Genomic DNA, 26,139 nt, shown 5'->3' on the forward strand with positions numbered 1-26,139 from the left:
GCTGGGTCAACCTGACTCATGGCACACTCAGCTGTGGAAGAAAATCCAAGATGAGCGGAAGAAAATACAAAACTTTTAGACAAACAGGTTTATAAGATTTATTTTCCATTGCACATACATGGATTATATACAAGTTAGTAACATAAGTTACTGCTTAATTTTCTAAAAGATTGTTACAGCAAACACTTGCCATTTTAAAACATCAAGTCAGAAATCAATCTAAAAAGGTAAATATGACAATATTTTAAAAACAAAACAAATTGCACTTAGTTAGGGAGTCAAATACAGATTTGTCTATATGCTGTAACAAACTATATAGCAGGTAATATTACAGTTAGAAGTAGCTCTTGCAGTCCATTTGTACATTAATAATTCTTTTCAATTTTACTTAATTAAAAACTGGTGGATAATTCAAAGACTTTATCTTCTTCCTAGTATTCAAGATTCCTCACATGAAATGCACTAGCAACTAAGACTTTATACAATTGCTATTCAAATATAAGAACACCACCACACCTCAAAATAAGGAAAAAAACTAAAACGTATTGATTTTACATGTATCATGAGATGAGAAGTATGGAAGGTGTTCAGCAATAAAGCCCTGTCCACTACTTACATAAAAGAAGATTTAAAAAAATAATCACTGCACACAATACAAAGGGTGGGGTCATACGGTAGTTGAAGTCTCCTCTAACAGTAATATTTCTCCTTACTGTTCACAGATGAGTGTTTCCATAGCAAACCTGTTCTCAAAGTGTCGAATCTTTCGGCAATTAACAGCTTCACGCTTCTGAATTCCTGTTTGTAAACAGACAGGAGAGTGATGGATATTAGAGGCGTAATAGCTTTATATCCACTATAATAAGGTGTCACTGAAGATCAGAACTCTCTCCCCCTAACCCCTCCTCTAAGCTAAAAGCAACCTACCAAAACCCCTCTAGTGGTTCGTTTTAACCCAGATCAGTTTGCAGTCTACCTCAGTGAGTCTATAAAAGTGCTGTGTGGACAGGAAAAAGGGAACAGCAAAGCAACAAGCTGCTATAGGCAGAAAAGAGCTGAATAACCTCTTTCTAAGACAGTAGCTTTTTAAACAACACCTAAGAAACAAAGAAAGATTGAGTTTAACCAACTATTAGTCCAACCAATGCTCACTGCCAACCTATGCCCATCATTTATTACCACAAGAGCAACATACTGAATTCGTGCTGCTAAGACCTTTCCATTTCTAAACATTGTTCTATTTTGTTTTCTATATCATATACATATATATATATATATATTTTATTTATTTTTTTTTTACCAAAGCAATCAGGTCCAAAAATATGCCTAAAACAACTGAATTTCTTTGGTGGCCACTTGTACACCACATATCATTTTTTAGAAAGTTTGAGTAAAAAGTGAGTGAAAATTTTAAGACAATATTTGACAGCTCGTCGAAACTCTTCCAAATAACATTTTTTTTCATACATTTTCCATGAACGAGTACCAAGAACTACAAGTTTCCTGTGAAGACAACTCTTTGGCATTTCACTGATGCAAATAGGAAGATTTATAAGGTTTATAAGGGACGTTAGTGAAAAGAACCTGCCATTCTGTGCTTGGACTACAAGGCTATGGGCTCTCTCATATGAAAGGGTTTTTTTTTGCTTTTGGGGGTGGACTAAGAAAACAAGACTAAAGAAAAGCATCAATGAAAGCTTGAAGCACAGAAAACGTACCCATGCATACACATAATTTTTAGGAGTTCCTAGCCCAGTGGGACCTTGAGCACTTCTACACAATAAAACCCCGTATTTCCATACCTACATGGAAAATATCAGACATACTTAAGCCCACAGAGCTTTAATAGAAGTCATTCCTTTCACTACAATCAAGCCTATTTATTCAACTCGAGTGGCAATGAACTTTCCCCCGCCACAAAGGAACACTTACCTTTCATGGCTTCTTTGCGCTGTAGTTTGTAGGTTTCCTTGCCGCGGCAGAGGCGGTAGATAAAGAATCCCAGCTGGTCCACGTTCTCGATGCGATCGGTAACAATCATCTGCTCGTGAATCAGGTAGGACTGAGGCAAATACGTCCCAGCCTGTTGAACACAAGTACAGCAGCTGTGTCAAAAGGCATCCCCTCGCAGTCTAAGTACACAAAGGACCACTTTGCATTGTGATTCTTTAACGCGGCTATAACGTATTCTCTTTGAAATTTTTTTCAGAATATGTATGGAATTTTATTACAAACATGCAAACATGATTGCACTGCTCTACACATAATGACTACATTCAAACCTTCCACCAATACAGACACCTTCCTCTCTCCTGTTACAGAAACGTCACTCTTCAGCAGAGTTTTCTTCCAGGAGCATCCATTATCATGGATCAAACTCCACAGTTCTCCTACAAAGTTTTTACTTAATCAACCCCAGGCTGACAGACCTCAGCGGGAACTTTTCCCAGGTAAGAGCTGTAGAAGCATGTTCTGCATCAGCGTGTTCCTGCTGCTGAAATCCACCAGGTGCAGCACACCCCGGCTGCAGTCCACGGGATTTGGGAGTCCTTGAACGTTTTCACAGCACGGATCGCAGCTTAGAAGCTCAACGCAAGAAGAGATTGTCTGGGCCTGCAAGCTATTATCGGGGGGTCCCACGACTGTTTACACAGAAAAGTATTAGAAAGTCTCTGTGATGGATGAGGTGCTTTTAGGGCAATAAATTGAAAAAGGAAAAAGCCGAGACAACACACAAAGGCTTCCCGAGCCTTTTCTAGTCCCTTCAATGTTGTTTTGCCACAGCTGAAATGACAGAAGAATCAGACTTCATTATCCACAGCTGAAGATGCACAGATGCATCAACTGATTTCCTAATATTGCTACTGGTAAATAATAATCAACTTTTCTGAAATGTTACTTCATTTAAGAAATCCTTTCAGTGTGATTCTTATTATGTCAGTAGAAAAGGTGTTGCTTGCTTTCTAGACATAAAATGGTTGGTTATTATGGAAAGAAACCCAGGTTCTCTGGCAAAAGAGCACTATCCTTTTTATCATCAATAAACAACTTGGGATTTCCATTACTAAACACAGCCATCCTTCCAGTCCAAGCGAGACATTGAGAAGAAGCTGATTGAATGCTATTCTTTTCAGTAAAAAAGGGAAGTCCATATAAAATTCACTTGAAATTACAAAAATTTTCTTCAGCATGTGCTGTGAAGCAAGCAGATTTTCTTCTTCAAATAAACGCTGGGGAGATTTCACGCTCCCAAACTGTCTGACTTGTTATTATTTGGTGAAAAGCTTGGTAAGCAAATCACTGCAAATCATCTTAATCCCCGCTCTCTAGAATTTCAGGAGAGAGCCCCAGGGGGGTCCCAGAGCATTGCAGCAGCTCAGACCACCCTTGGGGCTGCAGGAGGAGCTCAGTGGCTGGGCTGCAGGCATCATCCTCGCCCAGCTTCTACAGGAGCAACTGCCTAAGGGTGGGACCCACCACAGCCACAAATGTCATCATTTTTGAGGTGCTTTCTGCATCACAGGTGGTTAGAATTGGCCAGTTGGCTCTACAGTGGTCACTGAACAAATATACCTGGGTTTCAGCCTTGCTCCCCAAGGAAAGGAGGCCTTTCACTCAAGCAGACTGTATCAATAAACAGAAATGTCATTCTTTAAGCTAAAATTATGACTTCTGAAAAAGCAAAACAGCCCAGAGCACCTCCATCTTCCAAAAATGCCCTTGGCATGTATTCAGACCTCATTTTAATGACACAACTACTTTGATTTCATAGTTGTTTTTTTTTTTCCCTATGTGCAATAATGTGAACGCAGGACAGTGAACAGAATTTTACTTACTTTGTACATCTGCAGAGTAGTTTCCCAGATTTCAGTTACAAAACATTTAGCCTGATTTTCTGAGACATCAAGTGCCCACAGCTTTTTGTTAGTACAATGAGAAATAAACAGATGTCTGATAAAATTAGGGCACTCACTGCTGGGGACAATGATCAGAGCAGTTTGCTTTTGCACAGATTTTCAATTAAATGCATGATGCCTAGTTATCCTGTTACTAGTAAACCAAGCGTATTTGATTTAGTACCAATGGCAAACTAGGAAAGTAACAGATTTTAACAGTGGAATTTGTGTGGACTAAAACAAACAAACAAAGAAAAGAAACAGAACAGTATACACAAAGTATACACAAAAACCAGTTTACACAAAAAATAAATAATAATAATTAAAACAAAACAAAACAAAAAACAAAAACAAAAAAAACCCAAGGTGACTGAGTTTTACGGACACAACTTCATCGTTATGCACAGGATAACGAATGTGTGGTTAACTAACCCATCTCAAAACAGGCATCAAAAAAGCAGCAGAGACTTGCTTGTGAAGTCATTTTTTTTTGTCTGTAATTAATTTATATATCCAAACCACTCAGAAACAGCTAAAATGGTTCGTGGGGTCCAAATTCCAAAGCCATGTTTGAAAGATGTCAGCCCAAAGATGATATTGACAATTCCAGATTTATAAAAGCTCAGTAAAATAAAATTTAAAACACCCTCTGCTTATCTTAGAGAAAAGTTAGCTTATCAGCTCTCTTCCCCTCCCTGAGTATTCTGGCTATCGTATGAAGAAAACAAAAGGCTGAAAGCCACTGTAAACACTATTTAAATCTTCGTTGAAAGCACACATATGTATGTGGAAAAAAAAAAAAAAAAAAGTTAAGATCATTCATAACAGCTTAGTAAGAGACCCCATTAGATGATCTACTTTGGCCTCTTCAATTTCACAGGCCATTACGTTTCACCCAGTTACTACTAACGAGAGAACAGCGAGTCCCTGTGGTGGCAAGAAGCCAGCCAGCACCACAGGCCAGGCAGTGCTGTTCAATTATCAGACCCCACTGGGAAGCGATTAGGAGCTCCCATAACATCGCTCTGAATCTCCTGTTCAGCCGCTCAGCGATTGTGGTGTCTCGGCCCGTTCCAGGGTCCTCGTTTTTAAGGATGCAGAAATCTTGTTCTGAGGGTCTGGAGCTCGTTTCCTCTTCCCGAGTATGCAGAGCCAGGAATTTGACTATATGAGAAGCTTTTTATTTCAAGGGGCTTTACTAATCGCATATACCCCAAATCCTACAGTCCTACAAGTACAGTCCTACAAATATCTCCCTGGAAATACACAGATCCACTGAAAATACTTTGAACATTGCCCACACTGAAGGATTTCCCAGTGCATCTAATCTAAGTGTCTCAGCTGAACAGGCTTAATTCAGGACAAGCTTTATGGAAAACCTAGTCGTAATGGGTTTTAAATTAATTTGTAGATTCCTCTCAAGGGGTACGCATACTCCCCATTTGCTCAATGCTGTCAACCAAATCTGTAGCATCCAAGAACAAAATCAGATTTGTTTGTCTTCCTCTGAAGGTTATAACCTAGAAGGTTACAGCCTTTTTTCTCTCTTTGCAGAGATCTCCAGCAATCAGTTAGCTTTCTAACTCATTCATCCCGTGTGAATGTCAGTCCTGGCCAAAAAAATAAGGCAAAACATTTCCTTTTCCCATTTTAAGAACAAATCACTTAGTATTTAACCGTACCTTGATGTTGATGAGCAACTCCAAGAAATTCTTTGGTGGCATAACAACTGAGGTGTTCAGAGGAATCACATAGCACTTATCCAGGCTCAGGTCAAGATAGGCAGTGAGTCTCTGGCAAGGAAATATTTATTTTAATCAAAATAAGCAGAACACTAGAAAAATCACATAAAGATGTTGCTGAACTGCTATCTCCTCATGTTTTTCTTCAAGTTACTGTTTTGTTCTCTATCAAATCTGTCCAATAAAGTCCAATTTGAGGTCAATACAGAAATAAAAAGCATTTTTGCTAACAGTTTAAATCCATTACAGGGATTTGTGCAAGGCAGCAGGCAATAAGTAGCTCAAATGCACTATAGTAATGGAATTACAAAGGTGCATCTGAACTGTGAGGGGTCACGTGCAGTATTCATTTATTCCTATTGCCTGCTTTTTGTAATAACAGAGCCTTCCTCAAACCTCCACAATTTTTTTATTTTGCTATAGTGTGAAAAGGTGCTGGTAAGAACGAACTATAGGAAAAAAAACCACCATGTTATAAAGAATGCAACAAATAAAAAACCCTTTATTTACCAAAATACTACTGAGGTGAAGTGCTCATTTTTATTCATACCTGAATTATTATCTTTATAGCACCTGAACCGTAATATTTGTCATTATTTGATAATTAAGAGAGAGAGAGAAAAAAAAAGCCCCAGGAATAACCCTGATGAATCCTATGGTTCTGTTCACTGAGCTGTGCTTTACTGCATCTGTTCTTGCTTAAGAAAACATTATCTCAAGCTGCTGAAAGCTCTAAGGCTGCGGACGTATGTAAAATACTGAGCACCACGAGACCAGTAGTCAAAATAGTACCAGGACAGCAATTGTCAGTGCAACTAATCTCATTACACAGGAGGATGTGCTCTGCCCATGGCAGATGCTCCTTGCACTGACCTTTAGAGCAAAGCATTCAAGATGCATAGTTAATTTTAACCCATTAAATAAAAAAGTAAGTTTCTAATGTTACATTGTTCCCATTCACTTCTTACAGACTGCATTTTCCTAGTTTTCCCCGTTTAGAGGTTTGCTCTAACTCTTAACAGAAGCTCACTAAATATATTCAGGAATATTTTTAAATGACATAGCTTAAGCAAGCTCTGTTTTTCTCCAAGTCTGGTTATGAATATTTGATAGATGGCACTCTTTTTGCTTGAAAAACTTAAAACTCTTAAGTGCATAAAAAAAATAGGACACTTCCCTATTCTTCTTTTTCAGCCCTGCTTAAAAAAAGCAATTCAGTGAAGCCTTCAAATGTTCACAGAAATTTAGCTTCCTGAAAGCCAGCTACAGAACATTTCATTGCTATCCCTTCCCATCAAGCTGACACAGAAAAGGACTTCTAATTGTTTTACAGCTCTGTCATTACCACCAAGAGCTGTAAGCCCATCAGCTGTCTTACCAAAAATTTATTACTGAGATTCCCACTAAAGCTGTTTCTACAAAAAAGGAAGAAGCAGCTCTGAGTGCTTCAACAGCCTGATTTGGTGCCTTTAAGAAACACAGTAGCCTGTGGTGCACAAGCAAAATTTAGCTTCTGCTAGGCTTCTTATGATATCTGGAAAATGAGGTCCCTTCCACAGGCATAGGCAGCCGGTGGTTTTCTTTCCTCTCTCCTGCTGTTTTGGAGTTTTTGAGCTCTGCTAGGATGGCACCTCCGTGGGTGCTTGACCATATCCAGTGACTTCAGCCGCAATCAGCCCTTGCAAGTTGAAGTCAAAGCTAAGAAAGCCCTCTCCAAACTCCCCTCATCACCACAGCAGCTGGTCAAATTCTGGTTTGGTGGAGTTAGCACGGTGAGAAGTGTATTTTCTTTACTTTCTCATACTGAGGAAAGGAAATGGCTTGAAGATTTTTCCCGTTCTAAAAACAGAAGTGTATTTGCAAGTGGTGCTTTACATACTACCTCATGACGGTTGTATAATGCTGTACTTTGTATGCTCGGTTAATAATTGCTTCCAGCCTGCTGATGATCAAAACGTTTCTGCTGCCTCCTCCACCCTCTGCTTTCCCCCACCAAAATAATTAGGGAGTACATTTATCAGGATGACTGAGGGGGAGCGTTTTTCATGTTTCAAATGCATTCTGCTTCTCTTCAGAAGTATTTCTTACCCGATGGAAGTCATGGACAATATCAGCAGGATCGCTATCAGCAAACTCAGGGACTGGCACGCTGATAAACTCCACATCTTCCTCCTCCAGGATCTGGATGTTTTGCTCAATTGTGTGGTAGCGGGCGCTCTGAGCCTCTGCCCCAGGCTCGGGTAAACTTAAGCCGTCTTCAATGTACTTTATTCCACAGAAATACACACCGCCCTGCTAAAAATAGTAAACAACCCGGCAACAACAACATCAGCAGCCTTGTTAGAAGTTTAATATTCTCAAAGCACTACGGAGAAGAAAAACTTGTCAGGCTAGATGAAATATTTTTCCTTTAATTTGTTTCACACGCGTAGACCAAAGTAGGAGACAGTAGCTATCTGCAACAGGACTGTGGGTAAAGCCTTCATCCTACTGAACCCAGTGGGAGTCCTTCCCTTCTTGACTTCAAGGCAAACAGGATCCCAAAAGCAGGTTCTTAACATCTAGTCTGCTTTGTACCCAGGATCTGTGGCATTATTTTTAGCAAGAGTATGAAATTCTTAAGCCTATGTGCATGCATGTTATTAATTTATGATTTAACTGCAGTTAAGAACCACAATTTAAAACACTGAACCTGGGCATCCAAATGAGATTTAGAAAGCAAATCTAACTCTGAATTTGGTCCTGCTTTGAGAAGGGGGTTGGACCAGGCGACTTCCAGAGATTCCTTCAACCTAAATCACTCTGTGATTCTATGAAGCTGTTTAGTTTTACAGGGCTTGAGAAGTTCTTAAAGTCAGCTGCTAAAATAAATTATTTTTTTGTTGTGAACGGTTTTCAAAGGCAAAAAGGTAACTGAAATAAATGAAGAGAACCAGTTCACATCCTTCTGTCACAGTACATGCAGTAGGTCTCACCTAAGTAGAGCGTAAAATAAACTTGTAAGTTAGAGGAAGTCAAGTAACAGATTTATAGGCCAGATACTTTTTGAAATGTATACCTTATTGCTCAGCATATGCACATGCCAGCGATTCAGAATTTTACATAAAAAAAACACATCTTCAGTGCAACGTTAGCTCAATTCCTGAATGTGTCCTTCAACCCAGATCTCTCTCATGACCAAGTACCACAGGTTTGAGTTAAATGGCACTTGCAATTTCAGCTTGCTGGCACATGAAAGGTAAAGAGAGTGCTAAGCCCTGATGAAACAGGAGCGAGTAACACAGCCAGCCTTCAGCGGCTCTGAGCCTGCCAATCCACCGATGTACTAAGCTGTTTGTAGCACTCCTGCTCCCTTGCACATCAGGTTAACTGGGCAGCCAAAGCGACTATAAAGGGCAATTTCAACTGGAATTTCCCAAGTTTAATCATTTTGCTTTCTACAAAGCAAAATGGAGGGGAAAATCCTAACAATGGGGACAAGAACAAAGAATTTCTACCTCACGATTGTGCTCGCTCACCACTGGGCTAGAGGGATTCAAATTCTGCTGATGCTCTCACCTTTCCTGCCCTTGCGAATTTTGCAACTCAGCACAGCTTCTGCAGGAGGGAGGGTGCTCACGCCACTTGGGCAACAGCCCAGCGTGACCCAGTGACAATTCCCCCAGAAGAAAACAATATTTAACTCTCCTCTCCCATGTTCCAGGTAAACGCTCCGCTTCCCTGGCACCACTGCCTTCCCCGGGCTCCTAATGCAGCGATGCCAGTAGTTAAAATATGTTTTGTCAGAGGTCTTGTCTTGTTAGGGTGGATTAGACTTGACAGAGCATGCTTAACCACACTGACTGTACTTCTCCAAAGTCCCCTGCGGGGCCTGTTTTTTGTATCCCCACGGAGGCTAGGAAGGAGGAGAGTCACTGCACTGCTCTGGCGAGCGGTCCCTTCCTTTGGATGAGCATATGTCTAGGACTTGTGGGTCAAACAAGGAGGATTTCAAGGAGTTAAGCCACCTTCAGTGCTTGGCAAGTGCAGAACGTGAGAAATAGTGGGTGAAAATCTGGGACACCGCTGGGGTTCTTATATTCAAGTCCTATATTTAGGTATAATCCGTTCTCTGTGAGGTTTTCAAAACTGTTATTCCTCTTTATTTGCCAACTTGGTCCTGCCCTCCTCTGCTGACAGAACAGGCCGTGCACTTTGCCTGTAGAAAGGCCGAAGCTTTCCAAAGATGAAAAAAGAGAGCAGCAAGGCTATTTGGTTAGACAGACGCTGCTCTTTTGAGCACGCGGAAAGTGGTGGAAAACACACACAACGCTCTGGTAACAAAATGTGCTTGGCTTACCTGGAATGCGAAGTATTTGTACAGATAGGCACCGCCCAGGATCACACCAGCCAGCATGAAGGCCAGCCCGAAGCACATGCACCAGCACCAGGCCCTCCTCTGCGCAACAGGCACGACGACATCCTCCGGCTCCTGCCACACAGACCAGAGAGAGGCCTTCAACACGGTGCTCCCACGACACCTACCACACAGATAGCTTGGGCCCAGCGAGCACGAACACTGCAGCCATCAGAAAAGGCCCCAAGCACTTTATCACAATAGTCTGGGAATGGTTTTCCTCTGGTTTTGTGGTTTTTGAAGCATTTAAAGCAGAGCTGTTTCAGCTGAGGTCTGGGGAAACTCATACCGACAGTCGCTTTTTTAACACCATTGCCATGGACTATATCAGCAGAGATAAGGAAAAATAAAAATAAAATCTCTCAAGACACTCAGTAACACCCCGTGAGCCATTTTAGGGACTGCAGACAGAAGTATCTGTTCTCAGGCAACCTCCGTGCACCAACAGCATGGCGAGGAAAGGTCAGATTTTTTTAGCTTGGTATATGCAATTTAAGTGAACCTGCAGAACCAACAAAAGATCAAAGGCAGTAAGAAGAGCAAAATATATCCTTCCTTACGCTGGTACATCAAGAAATAGACCTCACCACCTCTCTGCTGGCAAAACAGGAAGAATGGGAATGACAAAATGATGGTTTACGAAGTCCTGCTTAAGGAGGCTTTGTGCCTAGGACGGCGTTGGCCACGCATTGCTTTCTGCTGTGCGTGTTGCACTGAAGGAAGGAGGGAACAGGCAGGATGTTTCCCCTTTGGGGCACTCGTTTGCATAACCATGCAGCCCCCACAGGCATCCGAAGCAATAAGCTGCTGCTTGCAAAATCTTTCCTCTATCAGCTGCATCACAATGCTCTTTCCTCCCCCGAGAGCTTGCATAACTCTCATCAAAAACGAACCCAAACCAAAAACAAAAAACCCCAAAACAACAACCAAGAAAAACAGCACGATATTGCCCTAATATGATTCGAGTCACCTTCTTCCAAGCCATGATAATCCTGGGAAAATATGAGAATTCAACTAAATACAAAGCAATTCATCATCCCTTTGCAGCCAAAGGAACAACAGGGTGGTAGCACGATGACCGATGACCGGGGTGAAACCACTACAAGCAACCAAGCAAAAAAAAACCCAACCAGGACCGAGGAAGAGCAGGAGGGGAGTGCTTGAAAAGGGACTGATGGCTGTGATAGTCTGTGAATCTGCTGGCTCACCTGGCATTGGTTTTCTTCACTAGTTGCTAATTAAGACGATTTCCCACTCAAAAAAAGAAGTTGTAGGTGTAACCCCCCCCCCAGGCTGCCATGGTCCAGTTGGGAAGGAATTCCTCTCATCTGGCCACAGCCATCAAAGCAAGTCTGACACCAAAGAAATGTGGCCCTCCCTGCACAAACAAGGTGGGGAGAAGCAGGCACTTCCCCGGAGTGACTCATCCCAACCATCTCCGAGCGGGATCAAAACCTTCTGGAGGTGCTTCTTTCTTTTCACTGATGACAGGGAGAGATGCCCGCTCAACGAACTAGGCACCCAATTCACTGCCAGCTAAAATTAGGCGATGTGAAACCCACCTTTGCAGCATGCTGCAATTATCTTCCCTACAGAGGTGGCGACGCAGCTCCTCTGCCAGGCAACAGTTGCCAAAACCCGATTCGGAAATATTTAGAGTCCCAGCTCCGAAGATACTCCCCAGGTTACGCTTTCTGTTACCTCGCGAAGCACCGCAGTAAATCAGATGGAGAAATCTCCATCTCTGGAGGTTTTCAAGACCCAACCTGGCCGATCTTGCTTTGGCAACCACCCTGTTTCTAAAGGGCTGCTGGCCCACAGGACCTCCAGAGCCCTTCCACAACCACGTGCCTGCGATTCATTACGAGGCGAAGCCAGAGCGGCTAGAAAACAGTTGCCACGGCCTGAAAAAAAAAAAAGAAAAGCCAAGTAACAACTTTAAGAAGTTTTCACTTTACTAATTAGTTGAGGAATTCGGTAGAAAGCATTACAGGATTAGCAGCTGCGTGGTTTTTAACCTGGCTGCTTGTGGAGACTGAGAATAGACTGTAATACCCACAGTAAGCTAATTAACTTTCAGGTCAGGTTGGGATTCACTGCGGATTCTTCTACGCATCATCTCAATTATAAATCTAAACCAAGGTAAAACAAGGATTTTTATTTTTACGATGCCCCGTGTCATTAGGTAACCATTTCCCTGGGTATTTCAATGCACAGAGGACACCCGATTGAAACTTTTTTCAATAGCTGTCATTTAACCTGTTTTATGTGAACATGAGAAAAATGGATAGCAAACTGGCTCTGGGACACAATGCCAAAATATTCCCTCGTGAAGAATATGAAGAGCACCTTTGTTCTTTCCCTCTGGTATTATTTCCTCACTTATTCTTACTATTATTGTACCTCCAAGCAGAATTATCCATTTGTGGAACAACAACTGCCTCTTCCCTTCTTCCATCACGTTGTAAGCTCAGAAAGATTTACTAAATACACATCTGGCAAATGGTGCAGAAGGGATACAGTGCATGAACACCTCCTTGGAAATGCAGATGTGTCAAATTAAGTTTGCATAGGCCACAAAAATAATGAGAAAAAGGAAAGCAACTTTTACTCTTCTACCAAGCCAGAAGGAACCTGAAGGACAAGTTTATGAGAATTCCACCCTAAATAATTTTGCTTTGACATACAAGATGACAGATGTGTACAATAGGTGTAACACAACTCTTTAATCCTCTACCAGAAGCTAAATTTTATCATTATTATTTTTTTCAGGCATCCCTACTGGTAGGGCATTAACATACTTTGTGTTTGCAGTTGCCCACTGCAGTGATTTGCCCACAGCCTGCCAAAAGCAGCGAGCCAAAATGAGAGCAAGATTTCAAGCCCGGTTTAACCTCTTGTTTAGACAGCGTACGAAGGTATTGCATCTCCGTACAGCGGAACCACAAGCATTAGGTAAGAGTGAAAGCAGCTGCTGTTGTTGAAGAAGAACAGAGAATTGATTTCCTCTTCTGAATTTGACAACCAAGTAAACCACCAAGCAGTTTCAAACCATCCTATGCTAAAATATTCTAAATAACCAGCTGAAGCTAAATTATACTCGTATTAGTAGCTGTCCCATGGCTAAGCTTTTGTACCGTTGCCATGACAGCTTAGTTTGGGCTGAACTGACCCAAAAGAACAACCCATCCGACGCTGTATCAATCTGCCCCTTTGCACCGTGAGAGATGAAAGCGCGGCGGATGCCCACCCACCTTCCGGGCAGCTCAAAAAAGGAAAGAAAACACATGAACTGAAAGCAGATCCCCAGCAGCAGGGACAGTGCTGAATTAGCACCTCTCCCCACAGAGCTGGGGCTGCACTTTGTTCCCTGGGAGCACCGCAGGACAAGAGGAGCCTGCAGCCTCGCTGGCTGCTTTTTCTCCAGGTCAGCTCTCCGCTGCCAGAGGTATCTGACAAAAGCCAGCTCCGTGTATTCGAGGTAAAGATTGACCTCTACCAAACACGCCTCTGCACTTTTGTTCTGGTCCTCTTCTCTCCTGCCTCGTCGCTGCCTTTTGCACTTCCAGTGTCGTGGTGAATCCTCAACCTGAAGAGGATGCCGCAGAAGTAATCTTCTCTGATGCAAAAAACGCCTTCGGAGGAACTGGATGCAAGCCCAATGCTGGCTTTTTTCCCTTGACGAGCTGATTGTTCTAATTGGAAAACATTTGATTAGCCTATTTCCCATGGACAAGACATGAAACAGAAGCATCTTCTGCCACTCGTACACTAAACCCTGCAAAGTTAAAATTAAATTAATCAGCTCAGGACTTCCCAATCGGAATAGCTCCGAGCCCTGCAGGAACATTTTCTTGTAGATATAAAAGAGATAATTTAATACTTCTCATTTTCTCTGAGATTTAAAGGCGTTGGCAGGATTCCCTTTGCTCTGTAACTCTTCTTCTCACACCAAAGCCTGCAGCTTTCAGTAAGGAGGCCCTCATCAAGTGACCACGGCCGCTAATAATGTGCTGCTGCGTTGTGTCTTCTTACTGGAACTATAAAACACCAGCAAGTGGACAGATGATATCACAAACTCCTTATCACAGCGCCTCTCGATTAAAGAGAAATCTTCACAAGAACACAGTTACAAAAATTAGCATCAACCATTCTAGAGTGGATTAAAAGAAGAAAAGTTAATAACCCTTAAACTCGCTAACGTTAGTAATTATTAAGGGGATATGGACACACATTCTCTTCTTTTCCCTTCAATTTTAATACTTCTTTTCTTTAAGTAAAATACTGAATTTCAGAGGGACCAAATTCGTGTCTGAGGTATCACCACAAATTTCTGCTAAGGAACTCCAATACTGAGACAGAAAATGTGTATAATTAGACTTGGTAATTACTTGGATTTTTCCCTTGTGGCTTTTTGTACACAGTCGAATATAATTGCTTTAAAATGATAAAAGTTAAGCAGTCTAAAAATTTACAAGGCTTGTGTCTAGCTCACATTAAAACGGGTAAGAAGATTATCAGACATTGTTCCTTTGCATAAATTAAGGGTACGCCAATTTTATGATTTCAAAACTTCACAGAAATCACCTCAATATGAATGTACCTAAACCAGAAACAAAGGATGTGCTTGGATATGCTGTGGGGAGTCCTGAATATTGTGTGACCACTGTCTACCTATGCAAAAGATAACGGTCAAAGCCTAAACATAGATAAGGTAGGGAGAAAGAGAAAAAAGAAAACACCAATTTGGGGGGAAAAACCTTTCAAGTCCACCCTGGGCTCTGATCTGCAGGGAAAGCAGATGCAGATTATTGCTGAGTATTACAAATCTTACTAAAAATGGCTGGAGCATGATACACAGTCTGTAATTATGCATCTGAGAATAACATCTAATCCATGCGCACACAAACACACACACACATATATATACACTTTAAATTTGTGTGGGTAGAAGTGGCTGGAAACTCTTCAGAGATGTTTTCTTCAGAGGTCCTCAGCATGCCAGCTAGCCAGATGGGCAGGAGGCAGTGGGGCAGACAGAGCAAATATTGACCAAGTGCAGCCTTTAATAGTGGAATGAAATAGAGGTGAAACTAATGATATCTCCCTCCAAGTGTCTGTTAATGAAGGAAGCTAGAAAATCTTGGGAATAAAATACTGACCTAATGGCTACAGAGAAGGGATTCTGCTGCTCAAGCTTGCCTGCTCTGACTTGCAGCTCTGATGCCGGTAGAAAAGCCTCCCAAAAGACAGTCAATATAAAGTGAACTTAATTTAGAAAGAACTCCGCATTCCTCCCCTGGTATTCCTGCCTGAAGACTGCTCCAAGCCTGGTATTCTATTTATTACTTGTTGCAGATGGGAAATTAAGGCAGGCTTTTGCGAGGCTCCTCACTTAGCTGGCAGATGCTGCCAAACTGGAAGGCCATCAATACTCATCTGCCTCTCGAGCAGCAACTTTATGCTTCCTAATAAAATTAGATCGAAATTTTTAGTACAATGATCTTTTAGCTTGCGATTGGAACAGGCTCCATGTACAATGGATGCTTCAGAGATCTCGGCTGATCACAAGGAGTGACGTATCCTTTCGACGCGGATGACGAAGCCCAAAAACAAGCTACAGTGCAGTTAGCATCAGAGCACTGCAACCCTTCTGCAGCAGGGCTGCCAGTTCCTCCTCTGGCAAGATGGATGAGGACTTGTCCATCTGGCCAAAGGCTCTCTGCCTGAAGAGCTGCAAGAAAACCAGACCTTAATTCCTCTGCTGCTCGCTGCCACCATGTAGCTTGGATAACCAAGCAGATCAATCAAGTAGAATTATCTATCAGGCAGCTACTGTCATTAACCTTTACCTCTAGTCCCAATATCTATGCATTTTCTATAAAATGTGCATCAGGAAATCCAGCAGAGTCAAGGAAATACATTCCCAGAGCTTTCACAAGTCCAAAGTCAAAGTTACTTTTTCTGTTAGTCAAACGCTCTTTCACCAAGTGATGGGAGTGTTTCCTTATAAAATGAGGTGTCTCTCAAGTGAATCATCATTTCCTGGTTCAAACATCATAACCCTCGTGGAACAAACACTAATAATAAGCAGCCAACTCTTAAAAAGCTAAGGAAGAATTAGGATTTCATTACTAATGGATAAGAAACACATCGCATGTACCTGGTGAAACAAAGGTGAAGGTGGAACAGCAACAAGACGGTAAACAGGTGAGTGAAGGGAAATAAAACCAGAGAGGAAGACGGTAGAGCACGGAGAGGTCGATGTCTCTGCAGGAAGTCAAGAGAAATTACAACTGCAAAGTGAATGCAAAGGCCATGAATCAGCAGTTCACCCGCAGCGACGTGATAGAGGGACAATTACAAGCGTGTGTGCTGGAAGAGTGATCCTGCAACTCTTACCTGATGTGAGTAATCCTCGTTTACCTAAGTGCCGCCTTCGACTTCTGAGATTAGAGATTACAGGACTTGATAGCAGCCAACAATTAAAGAGAACGGGGAAAGAGATGCAGAGGAAGAAACCTGTAACTAGACTTCTGCTTTGATTAAATTCGTGGGCAGCGCTGTTGCGTGTGGTTATTGTTATTGTTAGCGTTGGTCTTACATTGACTAAAAAGTGGGGGAAGGAAAGAAAAAAAAGGCAACGCCCAAACCACTTTTTTTTTTTTTTAATTGCTTGTGTGAGGAGGCAAAGACTTTCTGCAGGTGACTCTTGTGTACAGCGTTTTGCTATAACCTCATCCCAGGCTGTCTACAGCGATTGCACATGCACTCTATTTCACTGTTGTCTTCAAACCATGTTCCCCAGATTGTTCCTTTTGTTATGTTCACTTTTAAGACACCCCAATTTCCTTCTCTCACCACCAAATCTAGTGTTTTCAAGTCTTCCTGTAACTTCTTATCCCAGGTCTGTGCCTCTTACTGCTCTGCAAGATAAACCATTCACAGTGTTGACACGCTTGGGAAGACAGGCTAGGCTGCTTCCTTCATTTTGGGGCTTTATGTCCTCTTCTGGCCTCTTCCCCAACCCCTTGCCCCTCACCTGAAACCTCACAAAAGCATTCTGGTTCTGATACCTGCATCGCTCAGCATGTTCATTGCCTGTCAGTGTCTGCATGCTGGATTCACAATTCTGAATTTCTGTTTCTGACAGCCAGGGAGCTGCAATCACCACAATACACAATTTCTTCCAAGCTTGGCCAGTAGAGAGGTGCTAGAAGCCAGGTATTTTTGGTGATACACACGGTAATGAGTTTACATTCTCATTAATGAGAACGAAGAACATTTGCTCTGCATTCCCTACCTATTTTTCCTCGAGCATTTTAAGAGCAGAGCAGTGTTCTGGTGTAAGCTTGCAAGGCAGACCGAAACGCACACAAGTAAGCTCGCAGAGCTATCTGGAAAGAGGTGCCTGAGGGCTGTTTATTTTGTGAAACCCCAGACCTAGGAGGTTACACGGCACATTCTTCAGCATACCTTTTGCTTTCAGAGGAGAGAAACGCTACGCCCTGTAAGGATACAGCATGCCAAACGTGGCATTTCTATAAACTGTCCGATGCTGAAAAATGTTTTGTTTCTGCACACTGCCAGAAGGAACTCGTTTCCCCACCCACATTCCTTGACTTAATTGACTCGCGTTCTACCCAACTTATAAAAACGACACAAAATAAATCTATAATTTTAAGTGAAATATTTGTCTCAACTTTATCCTGAATTAGCATCGCTGCTCGAAAACAGGAACCCAGAAGGCTCCTATTCCATTTAAAATAGATCAATACTAAATTATCTTTTTGACCTTGGCTGTTCCAGTTCCCGTCTCTTCCTTATCCTGCTCTCTTCTTATCTCTGCACATTTCTCTGCTTTTTCTCCTCTGACTGAGTCTCAGACGCCAGTACGGGATGTGGATTTAACCTAGATTTCTCTCAAGACTATTTTCCCAAACGGTGATGGCTCTTTCACCCAAGAGATCTCATTAGCATGCACATATGCACCACTGAGCCTCGCAATTTAATAACTCTATTCCCAGTTCAGCCACAGATGGTACGTCAGCTCAAGCAAGCCACAGCATCGCGGCTCGGTTTCTCTCCAAAGCAGACTTTAGGGTTACAGAACGGCTCGGGCTGGAAGAGGCCACAAGGAGGTCTCCAGGCCAACCCCTTGCTCAAGAGATGCTCACATTGGCCAGGTAGCTCAGGACCCTTGTCCAGTCAGGTCGTGAAAACCTGGAAGAAACTATTGTAGGAGTCTGATAGGCTTTGCTGCAATTAAACTACCCTAAACTACCTGGCTGTGTCCCAAAATCTGCTGTCTAGCAAGGTAAAGCCACCACACCTCGCCAGGCACAGAGAGAGAAGTTCTTGCAGTCACTAACCTTGGAGAAAGCAACCCGCTGCCAGCCGTGGCAGCCTCAAAGCCACACTCCACATCCTGCTCTGCAAAGGGGACTGTGCTTCAACACGTGCAGCTGCGTGGCTTTCCAGGTAGACTGTACCTTTTATGGTAAATTAATAAGAAATCTTGATGATTAAGCAGCCGGGTGACTAAATCTGTGCACAGGGCATGCAGGGAGCAAGCCACCCCAGAAATCACTGCTCCCTCCAGTTATGAGCTCCCCAACGCATTTGTATTTCAGTTATTCCACTGTCTCTTTCTACCCTCATAAAAGAGGAAAGGGTGAGTTTGCTGAATCCTAAGAGAAAAAGAGCCACAAATTACCTACAAATTTATATTCAAGGAGCTCTAGTCCTCAAACACTTGGGTTTTATTTTTATGTATATATAAATATTACATGCTTTGTATACATTATAATGCATAATTTATTAAAAATACGTATTTGTATTCACAGACATTGTTTGAAAGGGCAACCAAAGCATCAGCTTAGTTTTTCCAAGCCCCCTATAATAACTGTTGAGCAAATACTACTTTGCCTGTTTGCTCACGGTGAGATCTGTCCGGCTGCTGTCATGCAGGAGCTGAGCCTTGCTCGGGGATGCAGCACGGATGGCTCAGACAGGAGCTGGAGGCTCTGCGCCCGCTGTGGTCCAAACCCCAGGCCATGTGATGTCTGCTGCCAAACCATTTCTGATTTTATTGCGGGCTCAATCTTATTAATTCTCTCCTTCCTTTAGTTTACCACATCTGGAAAATTAGGACAGATATCTGAGTTTTTATAAATTAGCATGCTTTTCATCTGCAGATTCAAAGTAATTTCCACCGAGGATGAAAAGCAGGACATAAATAGTACGAAAATGAATGTTGTATTATTCATATAGACCAGGAGACTAAAAGCGGATAATGCTAACCTTTGTCAGTCACTGCATAAATGGGAGGGGGAGAAAAAAAAAGAACCTATGCAACAGCAAACAGAACACACCACTACTTATCCCAGCAGTAGCTCTTCGGTTTGAAATAAGTCATGTCTTTAGAAGCACGGAATAAAGGACATTTTAAATGAGCAAGACTTAAAAAAAAAAATGTGAGATTTGCTTTCAAAGAGATTTCCTGAGAGTCAGACAGAACTATTTTCCTGCATGTAAGTTGTTAGGAGTCTGTAGCTGGTGGCTACTGAGCATAAAATGTGTAAAATGCTGACAAACACCCACTGCTGAAGAATTAAATGAAAACATTACTGGAGCTAAGTATATTTATCATTCTTATAACGCCCCAAATACACAAATGACCATTGGCGAACATCAAGATTTAAAAAACTGCTGGTAGAATTAAAAAAGAGGAAAACATCAGGCAAAAAGAAAAAATGATTTATTTGAGTCTATAAAAAAACAAGCGTTAGACTAAATTTGCAGCCATAAACATTTCATTAGCATACTTAACAGGAAAAATACAAGCACACATTTTGAAATTAAACTTTTATTGAGATAGACGTTCATATGCTGGAGTAAACATTTGTTCAAATAGGAGTCTAAGCCATTTGGACACCTCCCTTGAAAATATTTGATGATCCCAAGAAGGCTTTCACTGGAATGTTTGCTTTTACGGTAAAGTGCAGTTTCTCATCTTGATCCAAATCTTCAGGAACAAACAAAGTTCCTAAACCTGAGCATTTCCCACTAAATCAGAGCTTTTGGTTCCAATTGCCTGTTTAAGCAGCATTTTATACTGCTCTGCCACGTTAATGTTCAAGCTGCTTTCTTGAATCTTATCATAGAGGAGATGACTACGTCACAGCAAGACATGAGTGAACGGAAGAAAAGTATTTATGGCATCAACTACAACCATTACAGTTCAGGATAGTTTTTCTAGATGTTGTGCTACACAAAGCTCCACCTATAAGTACAGAGTTGATCACACGACGTTATACACAAAAGAAGTTCTCCAAATAAATCTGTAAGGCAGGGTGCCTTAGCCAGGTATGTATGGATGAGTTTGTTAATCTGAAGGCAGAAACTGTACAGAACCCTGTAAAATGTTCCTGTTGTCTCCATATGTATGGATGCCAGCTCTCGTTCACACAACCAAAACCATAAATGACACAAACTCACCACAGAGCTATCACAAAGGTCTGGCAGAAAACATCCCATTTCAAAAATTAAATACTGTTCTTTTGGGAATCGGCTGCGTTTCCAAACTAAAGCTTTGTATTTGTGCTTCATGTCGGGAAGTGACGAGAGAAAAGGAAGTGAGATACGGACCACTGGCAGAGCTCCTCCATCCCGGAGGTTCATCTCCACAACTCGAGGACAGGGAGAGAACAGGCTCTCCAACACCACTTTTTGACTTCCTAACCCCAAATCCCTAACTGAGCTTTGAAAGTGGGCGAGATTTTCAGAGGCACTTGAGGAAAAGAACAAATTTGAAAGATCTTGTGGTTTGTTTGTTTGCTTGAGTATTGTTCTCTCAGTTGCTGGCAAGGTCTACAAAACAGCTTTAGGAGCTGACCATCTCAAGACCACAGGGATGTTATCCCAAGAAGTTGGACTACTTCACAGACCCCCCACGTAAGAGGATGCAGGGGACAGCAGCAGCCACAAGGCTTCTTTTCTTAGGAAGAGCTCCTTGTGAACAATCCCTGCCACAAGTTTTGTTTATGCAAACTCAATTTCCTTGAATTTACGCCCGCAGTTACCCGTGAAGCCAGATTGGGATCAGAATCCTGGGTACCCTTGTGCCTGGGTTTGCTTCTGAGGTCTGATGCTTTCTCATTAAAACCCTACCAAAGTCAGGGAGGAGAAATAAGGGGGGGAAAGAAGTCAGTTTGCCAGATTTCTTTTTCTTCTTGGCCTCTTTAAAATAATCATCTCTTAATTCATACTGTTCTGAGGGACAGCTGAAGCTGTTGGTTTAATGACCTAGTTGCATCAGGGAAAATACAGGAAAACAGAAAAGCCTTACAGGAAATTTGGCTGGAGAAAGGCTGTGAAAGGAATCAGAAAGCCCCTCCAACAAAACAGAAACCAAGACCACCAAACATCCATCTGCAGACGTGTCACAAATTGGGAAAAAACGTTTTCCTAACAGCAAAACAATAAGCAAACCAGGGAGTATATACTAATATGTACCATATATGTTCTATAGGATGTGTACTTCTATATATACACACAAAGGTGTTAGCTTTGTAGTTGCAATAATGTTTATCAGAATCATATGAAACCGCTTATGTAAAATCCAAGGGCTTTTCTACGTGGAAAAATAGTGCTCATTAGTTGCTCAACATTATTTCCCAGGTGGGCCCTCCAATTCTGCGTTAAAAGTTCCCATTTTTGTGCACTTTAGAAAAGATTAAGCTGAACAGGAAGAGAAAAAAAAAAAAAAAAGATTGAGTGAGGAGAAATAATGTTCTCATAAGGAACAAATGCAGAAAAGCTGCTACTTTGGAAGTTCTTAACATTTACACCTTCACAATCAAATCCCTCTGCAGATACAGCTATCCAAAGGTCAGCTGTGATGCGTATGTGGGAATCCACAGCTTCTGAGCACGAAGCTGTATTTAGCAAAGATGCTCTGAGCTGAGCACCCAGGAAAAAAATTCAGGTTGTCACCTACCTCCAGTGCAAGGGAGCAACTGCCCACGGGCTGCTGAGGGCCCCAAGGGCTTTGGGGAGGACCTGAGCTACTGAACACGCTCTGCAAAGATGTCTGAAGACTTCAGCTGTGCTCCAAACAAACCATCCCTGGCTCTCTATTGTAAGGAAAACATGAAAATGACATACATTGTTTGGCTGTTGGGAAACCGGGTCATAGAATAACCTATTGTATTGACAAAGAGCGAAGTGGAAAATTAAACACGGCCTGGGAACCTTGGCGAAGAGCACCCTGAATGTTGGCCAGGAGTTATGGCATGGAAGTACCATTCCCAAATTAGCAGCGGAGTTGTAACCGGTGCCTACAGTGAGCATGGAGCCCCCTTCACAACACACAACTCCTGGTTTTTAGGCTCCTTTGAAGAATATTTCAATGCATGAGACCGTTGCCTTCTGCAAAAGCTTTTTTTTTTTTTTTTTTAAGCTGTTCCCCAGACACATCCCCTACTCTGCTTGCATCTTCCTCTCCCGACTTCCCCAATGACATTTCCTATCAGCGTGTGCATCGGAAGTTATCGGGCAGATTTTGGAAAGGTCAGAGTCTTTCTGTGCCACATCATCAATACAGTTTGGCCGCAAACCCCTGTTAACAAGCCCTAGGAAGATTATCTGCTGCAGGGTAATCCTGCAGTGGCAGAGTTTCAGTCTTCATGATACTGCACTGGGAAAAGCATCAGGACGAGACTCAAAAAATTAGCCTAAAAGCTTATTCCATGAATCCTCCTTTTCCAGGCATTTCGAACTATTTGTCCTCATTCATGAGTATCAGCTGGGTTACTAAGACCTCTTGCTCAAATCTGGAAGTTCTTAATAACAAAATTCCGAATGTGCAGTTCTGCTGATCCTCTCCCACTCTTAAGTTTTTTCCATTTACTGCAGACCAGAAAGCCTCCCAGAACCTTTTTCATAACAAAACCTTTATAAAATGTTAATTTGGGCATTTTTCATGTTCATTCTCATGATCCAGACCCATCCATCATCCTGCAGAAACTGGGTGTCTACAGACAGAGGGGAAACCAAACGTCCCACACGGCATTTTGGAGATGTGACCTTGTTTCAATCTACCAGCACTCCCTCTTCTATATAGATCCTCAGATCACCTTCAAACCTCCCTTGGAGCTACACATCTTCCAGCAATGAAGTAAGCGATACGAATAACACATCCATCAGATGTGGTTTATTTTTCCCTTTCCTCTGAAGAACTGCATAGGCAGTAGAAGTGCCTTGAAGGGGGCAGAAAAGCAAAAATAGTTTCTAGTCTATTTATGTTAGAGAAGGCAAAGTTCAAAGAGCCTATCTTGCACTTACACTGAAGTTCTCAAGCTTTGCAGTGGCCCTCAGTTCTTTTTTTCTTGTCCAAGATATGAGGATAAATTTCCAAAATTGAAGACCCAAATACCTCTACAGCTACATAACAATTTGTTTCAGTACTTTTAAACCTTCATGGATTGCACAGCCCTTTCTATTAAAACTACAGATCCTGTACTCAGATTTGCTTTTATTCATATTCTAAACCACACAAACACACACAAAAAAAGCTTATTCAAGAGGATTCTGCATACCGGTAGGTACAGTCTGCAGTTCTGCTAAAAAAAAAAAAAAAAAAAAAGAGATGGAAATATGTCAAGGAGAATGTCAAAGGCTCGATGTCCCTCCAGAGCATTGATTTGCTTTTGGAATTTTCATCTGCAGAAAGCATCCGTTCCTCGCATGCTATTTTAGGGCTGCTTTAAGCCTTGAACAGGCATGTTCATCCCCTGATAACAGTGCAAGACTCCAAAGAACTCACAAGTAGCTACTGTGAAACCGGACCGCCTTTTGACCTGGTTAATAAATGTTTGCAATTGTCATTGCTAGGCAAGGAAAGCAGTAATGATACCTGCGCAAAGTTAAGGGAGATCCCCTATGTCTTCCTCAGCTGAAACAATTTACAGCTCTGCGTTAAGGAAATCGTAGTCATATAACATGCTTCCGTCAGTATCTGGACAGGGTCAGGAGCATTTGCTCCCCAGCGTACAATTAGCCAGCTGTATTTTGTTTGTTTAGCAGTTGGAACAACAAACCCAAATTGGTAGGCGATCTGGAAACAAAATCATCCAGGGCAGAGCTGAATTCCAAGGTAATACGAAAAAAATAAACCTTCATTTTCAGAAACTTGTCATCTTTGCCTTGCTTACATACCACTCAGGATCGAACTGGCTGCCAAACACAGTCTGGAAGGGACTCCACAGCTCAGGCTGGACTTGGGAAACCGATTACCTTCTACAGGATGGCTCTCCTGCTGCAGGCACACAGATCACCTAACACATTTCCCATAATTGCAGGGAATTTGAGTGATTACATTGTCTCTTTAGTTGCGGCACACCGCTGCTCACTCTTCTAAGGACTTAAATGTTTTAGTCCGAGTTTTATAAATGCAACATGAGTTTTATAAATGCAGTATGTTTAGTAGAAGTGTGGGATTTAACCATTTTTTGTACCCAGGAAGATGTCACCACATAAGATATCTTGTGATGTCCCTTTTGGCTTTGAAATGACACGGATTCCGCAGGCAAAGAAACCAGCCCTATAAAATCATGGCAAGCCCTACACAGGGGCATATCATCATGCTAAAACACAAACACACACAGAAAAAAACCTACAGACAGTGTCTTCCCAGGCAGAATTTCATTGCAAAGATTTAGGGACTTAACAAACGCTCCCTCTTTTTGCAGATCCAACCCAGCATCTGGGAGGCCCGATGCAGGAACAGCTTCTGAAAACAAACCCAGACAGCGAGGCACGCTGTTTACATGCGGCTAGCCATTTTTTCAAGTTTTCACTCTCTTTTCAAAGAGCTGAGAGCACATCACAGCACTGCTCATTAAAAACTGCCTTTGATTAGGGGGAGCAGCGAGAACCACAAGCAGAGACCTTTGCCTTCTCTGCAGTTTCTGCACTTCAAAAAACTTGAGCAGCGCTCGCAGCTCCGCTCTTTGTTGCTGCTTGGCGATGCAGGGGGGGAAGGCGACGGCGTTTCCAGAGTTTGGGGGCTGTTTTTTTGGGGGAAGGCGACCGCGTTTCCAGAGTTTGGGGGCTGGTTTTTGGGGCAGGGGGAGGCAGCTCTTTGTTCCTGTGCTGAAACCAGCCCCAGGCTGACCCTCTGGAGCAGGTCGCCTGCAGGATTTGGCCTTGCCACCAAATGGGGAATAAGTGTTGTCTGAAGACAGGGAGCACCAGCAAAGAGGCAGCTTAGGGGGATTTTGGGGACCCTGAAGCCCACAGAAGGGCTCCCCAGCCCCTTTTGGGGACACGGCTCAGGCGGGATAGGGGGGGCTCGGAGACAGGGGGGCTTCACACACAGCCAGACGGGACACCACAAAAAGGAGGCGAAAAGCCTTTTAAAAGCCAGCTTGGCCGCGAGCCAAGCGCTGACGGGCTTAGAAGGAAATAAACAAGAAAAGAAAAAGAAAAAAAGAACACCACCAACCACCCCAAAGTAAGGAGAAGCGGGGCTTTAAAAGCTCGCTCTCCTGTCAGCCATTTTAGAAGCGTGAGCTGAGGGGAGGGGGGGGGCGCGGAGCACACCGCCGTGCAGCTCCCTCCTTCCCGGCCCGTCCGCGTTTTATGGCTGCAGGGAAAAGGCTGAAAAAAGCCTCAAATCCTTCCCAAATGCTGGTGGTGGTGGTGTCCTCCGCAGGGCAGCACCTCGCCCGCAAAGTGACCGAGCAGGGCGGGGGGGGGGGGAGAGGAGAGCTGAAGGTGCCTGCGGAGCCGAGCCCCCGGCTTTGGCGGTGCCCCGCCGGGCTCACCTTGGCAGGGTCCGGCGGCAGGATCAGCACCTGGCTGTTCTCCTCCTCCTTCTTGGCCGCCTCCTTCTGCGCCAACGCCGAGTTGAACGACACCTTCACCATGGCGGCGGGGAGAGCTGGGCTGCGCTGGGCTGAGCTGGGCTGAGGGAGGGAGGGAGGGCGAGCGCGGGGGGCGGCGGAGCTGCGAGGGAGGGCTGCCTCCTGCCTTGGCGGCCCCCCGACCCTCGCTGCCTCCTCGCCGAGACTGCTGCCCCCTTCCCCAGTCCCCTTGGCAG

At 43.0% G+C, this 26,139-nt stretch overlaps 1 protein-coding gene across 1 annotated transcript; it reads right to left on the bottom strand.

Annotated features, from left to right (window-relative positions):
• Positions 1–73: 73 nt before the first annotated feature.
• On the bottom strand, positions 74–26,139 carry ITM2B (integral membrane protein 2B). Its single transcript, XM_084282028.1, has 6 exons — positions 25,865–26,139; positions 9,978–10,109; positions 7,727–7,933; positions 5,579–5,689; positions 1,933–2,083; positions 74–798 (listed from the first exon to the last, which is right to left on the bottom strand). The coding sequence occupies exons 1-6, from the start codon at positions 25,964–25,966 to the stop codon at positions 710–712; spliced, it is 792 nt and encodes a 263-aa protein (XP_084138154.1). The 5' UTR covers positions 25,967–26,139; the 3' UTR covers positions 74–709.

This window comes from Netta rufina, assembly GCF_964035555.1.
Source record: "Netta rufina genome assembly, chromosome: 1".
Taxonomy (NCBI): Eukaryota; Metazoa; Chordata; class Aves; order Anseriformes; family Anatidae; genus Netta; species Netta rufina.

Excerpts from the sequence above, each read along its gene's own strand:
- ITM2B (XM_084282028.1), bottom strand. The coding sequence starts at position 25,966 with ATGGTGAAGGTGTCGTTCAACTCGGCGTTGGCGCAGAAGGAGGCGGCC. Across the intron at positions 7,934-9,977 it reads ACAAATACTTCGCATTCCAG|CAGGGCGGTGTGTATTTCTG; the intron begins GTAAGCCAAGCA and ends TACTATTTTTAG. Across the intron at positions 5,690-7,726 it reads TTGTCCATGACTTCCATCGG|AGACTCACTGCCTATCTTGA; the intron begins GTAAGAAATACT and ends TTTCCTTGCCAG.